General features: G+C 31.1%; 1 protein-coding gene across 3 annotated transcripts in view; it reads right to left on the bottom strand.

The window, feature by feature from the left end:
* Window positions 1-6,000, bottom strand: part of LOC106460648 (zinc finger protein ZXDC-like) — a 45,394-nt gene that overhangs the window by 7,649 nt on the left and 31,745 nt on the right. For all 3 annotated transcript variants that reach the window (XM_022387419.1, XM_022387420.1, XM_013920376.2), the window contains exons 12-13: window positions 5,078-5,221; window positions 2,110-2,267 (exon numbers count right to left, since the gene is read on the bottom strand). In XM_022387419.1, the coding sequence (XP_022243127.1) occupies window positions 2,110-2,267; window positions 5,078-5,221 (302 nt within the window). The remainder of the gene's footprint in view (window positions 1-2,109; window positions 2,268-5,077; window positions 5,222-6,000) is intronic.

Genomic DNA, 6,000 nt, shown 5'->3' with positions numbered 1-6,000 from the left:
ATTATCTTAAATCTTAAAACGAATATTACTTTGCATGATAGAAAGGCAACATGTGAAAAGAAGATATCAGAAAAACATTGCTTTTCAAACCTTAAGACTTAATAGAAAATTTGATATTTTGTGTATTAAAGCATTGTAATGTTTACTGATTATCTGCCAAATTTCATTAACATTTGCTTACTAATTTAAAAGTTATACCATGAAAAATATAACAGGCCCAGGTTGAAAGTCCTGAAGTTCCTGTTATCTCCTCACAGAAAAGCAGAAGTCTAAAAGATACCCTTGTTCATTTAAAAGTGAATTACACCCCACCAAAGAATGGTTGTCATCCATGTAACAAAGCTCGTTTCAAACCAGCAAGTTCATAAAAACTACTGACTCTTTCTGACAAGTACAACCAAAGAAACTTTAAAATATTCAAAGAAATCACTTGTGGAACACAAAACACCATTTTCCTTACACAGTGTAAAAAATACAATCACCAATATGTAAGACATACACAAACAACTCTTAGAGAACGTTTCATCAACCACAAATCTTTTATTAACACCAAAAATGATCTCCCTGTTGCTCAACACTTTTACCAGCCCGGTCATTCCACTAATGATATTACTCTCATCGACATCAAAACCAACTTTAAAATTAAAGCTGATAGAAAGATAAAAGAAGTTTATTGGATTGTTTATCTAAATACTGTTCAACCTACTGGAATAAACCTGGATCCTGGAATCAGTGATCTTCGATCATTGGTTTGTTCTCTGTCAGAGAACACTTAAGTATTGTTTTTCTTGACTGTTTCTAAAGCAAAAAATCTAACACCTTTTTACATAACACTCTCATTTTTGGTACAACACACACACTTATTAACAAAAGTACATTGAAAAAAATACAAAAACACTTCCTGGAAGCCCAGGTGACCTTCATGACGTCACTCAGTCCCTTTATACATCACTCATTTGATTACACCACTATTCCCAGTTTACCCCTGAAGAAGAAAGGTCCACCTTTCGAAAGCACTCAGGTTATAGGGTTTTATCATTTTATAAAATATAACTGTGTAATTCATGGAAAACACTGAAGATATAAAATGGACAACTTGGAGCAAAGAAGTATCACTGTCCACTCTTGGACTACTCTTTTACTAACGAAGTTGGAGAGACTTCCCCCATGACTGAAAGGGTGAGCATATTCAGTAGAGGTGGTTTGAAGAGGATGAGATTAAGAAACCAAAAATTAAATATATAAAATGCTATTAGGATAAAAACACACCAAGTTATATAGTACATGAGAAAGAAGAAATGGGTGGAAACATGGAAAAGATCACATGAGTACTAGAAAAAGATACAAGCACAAGAAGAAAAAAGATGGTAAAACAGTGTTGATTACAAACATGGGAAGTTAGAAAACAGTGACAAGAATAAGAGATATCAGCACAGATGTTCTCAAGATTGATTGATGGTAATGGATAAATTTTGTTTGTTATTAAGCACAAAGCTACGCTATGGGTTATCTGTGCTGTACCCACAAGTATCAAACCCCAATTTTTAGCAGTGTGAGCCTCAGACTTACTGCTGAGTCACTGGGGGATGGTAGTGAGTAAAAGAATAGGGGTAAATACATAGCAACAAAAAAGAAACAAGTTAATAAAGTCAATAAAAACGTTTGAATGGAAGGAGTAAACCAGTTAAAATGTAAAAGATCAAACACAAATAACATTACAACATGGAAATGAAAACTAAAAAAATAAATACTGGTTAAAAGAAGGAGATAAAATAATAGACTGTAAATGATGAAATAGAATAACTTGTGAATGGAGCAAAGGAGATGCTGAAGATGTTCAACAGATGTAAGAAGTATACATAAGACGCTATAAGATTAAAGGACTGGTGACATTCAAATTGTTTACTATATCAATCTTATAATGTTGTTAACAAATAAAATTGAACTTAAATTGTTTCAAATAAATATCAATTAATTCTTACATTAAATGACAAATTAAAAGAAATGAATTACTATTTTATTGTTTGTATGTATTAAAAATTCCCCCCTTTCTTAAGAGTAATAGAAATAAACTTGTATCATTACTAATTTTGCTTTTACAACTCATACCTGTAGAAGTTGAGACTGCATCAGTTGAGATCCTGGGTTTGAATCTTGAAAGGTTATAGCAGATTGGGTTAGCATTATATCTCCAACAGAATGTACTGATCTCACTTTGTTTTGTTTGGGCTCGAGTTTTAACTCTTTGATTGCTGACTTTCTTTCTCCTAAAATTCATCAAAGGTAAAAATGTTTTGCTGAGAAAAAAATAACCATGTTTAAAATATTTATACAAATAATTCCTGACATAAAGACTCTTTACATCATAAAAGTGTAAGTTTAAGGAAGAAAAAAAAAACAACCAATGTGGTTTAAATATAACATTAACCTTATGCCTACATACTCACCAATTTGACCAATCTTGTAAACACCATGTAATGAAACTATACATAATATAACCCTGAATGTACTAAGTGTATCTTCAAAAAGTTTGGCAAACTTTTAGTAAATATTACATGTCTGTTAGTAAATAAAAACAATCAGATTTTTGTAATCAAGTATTCTAAATAAAGATTTGTCTGTGAATTTACAAAACCTTTACTGAGTCAGCATGAGTAAAAGGTGATTTTCATGTTAAGAATACAAGTACTTCTTTTCATCTTAAAGTTTCAGATTTTATTTGTTTAATCTCATATTTTTGTTTGTTTGTTTTTTATAAAAAGTTATATTTTATCTGTCATTTTCTCTACCCTAAGACTAACTGTAGTGAAATTATAAATGTACAGTAAAATAAAAGGTAGAAAAATAAAACATGAAACAAACAGACAATTACAATCATACATCTTAACAGCTTCAGCTTCTAACCTTTTCACATCTGTTTCCTTTTAATTTTATGGTTTTATTACTGTACTTTAAGACCCTCTCTCTCTCTGCACAAAAAAGTAAAAATTACAGCAGAATGTTTCTAATACAATTTAGAGTAAACAAGCAATCAGGTAGGTTACAGTTATGCTCACGGAACTAAATTTTTGTCATATAACCTAAGAAGTTTCTAATTTTTACATTTTAGTTACTTTTGTCAAAAATTGTATATCAATAAATAAAAAATAGATACATAAAAACATGAAATTTAACACTTACTTTATTTAACATTCAAGTCATTTGCACTTGGATGCTATGCTTTGGTATGCCTACTTTTCAATCTATGTTGGTTATCCAAAAACTAATTCATGTAACTTTTAAGTAAGCATTTTAGAACACAAAAACTATCAGCTACTCAAATAGAATGTCCCAAAACTAATGTAATTTATCTGGCTTTTGAACTAAACTACAAATAGGTTAAAAAACTATTATTGCTTGGAGCTATGACTTTACTACACACTCATCAAGCTTTTCTTGCAAACTACCATTTTTGACCACCAAAACTAAACGAACAAACTTAAGATTCCCGTACATTACTATGCGCTCTTTGTATTGGTTATAAATATGTCCATCAGACAAGTAGATGTGATGAATAGTTTGGCTAAAATGCATGAAAAGGACTTCTCTAGTAGGTTTCACTTATCAATACATCATAAAATCCATGTGGAGAATTCACAGGGCAGATGTGTTACATGACTAAAACAAGTAAAGACTGAACATTTTTCTAAATATTTCTTTCTGAAATTAAAAATTAAAACTTACATAATATCAATATTTCAATTATAAACTACATATTAATGTTAAGTTTATTGAAAACATCAATAAAAAAAGCTGTTAAATTAAATTTTGAATTCAACTCTATAAAAATGTTGTGAAATGCACTCTTTGATCAACTAGTAAACACAGTGTTATTAATTTTTTTTTTCAAAAACGTTTTTTGGAACCAAAATAACAATTAACTGAAAGAAAGATCAAATCATATATTTCTTATATGATATATTCTTTGCTGCTCATCTTGTTTGGTTTTAAGACAGACAATAATGTACACCAAACAAAATAGGTAATTGAATTGACTGTGAAATAGGTGGCAACTGCCTGTTAAGAGAAATTTGTAAAAATATATTAGTGACTATACAATCTAATTATGTAGTTCAAGTGTAGTGGATGATGATTCAAAAGTCTTCTGCCTTTTATCTTTGTCTTGGACCAGAATACTCTGCCTAAACTATCTATCAAACTCTAATCTTAACTTCCCAAAGCTCTGTGGCCCGGGTGCTCGATTCACAATCTGAAGGTCACAGGTTCCAATCCCCATCCCACCAAATGTGCTCGCCCTTTCATGTGATGGTCAATCCCACTATCCGTTGGTAAAAAGAGTACCCCATGAGTTGGCGGTGGGGTGATGATAACTAGTTGCCTTCCCTCTAGTCTTTCACTGCTAAATTATGGACAGCTAGTGCAGATAGCCCTCGTGTAGCTTTGCACAAAAATTCAAAACAAAACAAAACCAAGACTCTATTTGACATATAGTAAAAAAATAGCATTTCCTTGTTTTTTAACAACTTGCATCAAAGTGAAGTTTTTTAATAAAAGTAAAGTTTAAAACTACAAATGCTTCTAATGTATTGGCACTTCAAATAAGTTAACAGTCTACAGGTGCCATTTGTGTTACCTAAATATGTTAACAGCATAGAAAACGTATGATGTACTGAATCAAAGAAGTTAACAATCTATAAGTGATATTAGTGTTATGTAAACATGTTAAAAGTGTAAAAAGATTTATAATGCACTAGCATTTAAAGAGGTTGACAGTCTACACACATATGCACATTTTAAAATCATCTGATATGGCATCTTGAACAAGTTCTAGATGTTTTCAGGTATTGCATCATGGTACAGATGATGAAGTTCTATTTGAAATATTCCAGTGTTCTTTATAATCTGAAACTCTCTAGTTGAAAGTTGGAATATACATCCTTCCTAAAAATATTTTTTTTCTTTAATATAGAACTGTCAACATTTTTGAAAAACACTCTGTATTAAATATCAAAATGTCTTCTATAAAAATAGTTTTCCAGCCTTTTTTTTTAACCCAATCATGTATTTCTCTCATTACCTGGAGAACAGCTTAGGTTAAGTTTTAATTGCTTCTGTCTTTGATTTTGTGAACGACGACTGAGGATGTGGTTGCTACAGAAGTCTGTACGAGCAGATCCACTGTTATTTTCCTGCTGGACACAACAAGCTGCCAGATCCACATCTAGCGTATAAAATAATTTAATGACCCTCGACACAATGTCTATTAAGCCCCGTATATACATCACTAAGTCAAATGTATTTAAGAAAATCAATAAACAACTAATAAAATATACAGTCACAATATACAACATCCAACTTCCAGAAACAGTATTACAAAATATAAAATAAAAGTCAGGTCTGAGGTTGTGTACATAAGTATTATAAACATCAAGGGTATCTGTCCACCTGATGGTTTAATGCAGTATAATTCTTAAAGGCTATGTTAATATTAGATGTTTGCCAATTCACCAACTGAGATTACTACCACAAACTATCAAATAGAAAAGTCTGTTATATGCCACAATCGAGTTCAAAATCTATAAAACTACATTGAATTGTTGCTAAGTTTTTCATTCAATTTGTCTTCTTTTTTTTTTAATCTAATGATTACCTCATTATTCATACCTTGCTGTACAGTTGTAAACAGTATAGACTGCATAAGAATGAACTTACTATACAACCCACTGTTATAAGATGTGAAATATTGTAACTATTACTTCTTCACTCAAGTTTTATTTACATTATGAATACACAAAACTGGACAGCCTTTCAGTATTGCCAACCCTGAAGTTTTATAATTAGGGTTCATTTCTCTCTTATTGGCAGAGCTCCATTCAAGCATTCTGAATCATGAAATACTCACTCACTGGTGGCCACGAGCACCGCAGATTAGCCGAAGAGGAAGATGACGAAAAATGTTGCATAAATGGTAACATTTTGAGATCATAACACTATGTACAA

The sequence above is a fragment of the Limulus polyphemus genome, unplaced genomic scaffold (genome assembly GCF_000517525.1).
Source record: "Limulus polyphemus unplaced genomic scaffold, Limulus_polyphemus-2.1.2 Scaffold809, whole genome shotgun sequence".
In the NCBI taxonomy this organism is placed as follows: Eukaryota; Metazoa; Arthropoda; class Merostomata; order Xiphosura; family Limulidae; genus Limulus; species Limulus polyphemus.
This window is presented reverse-complemented; position numbering and strand designations above follow the sequence as displayed.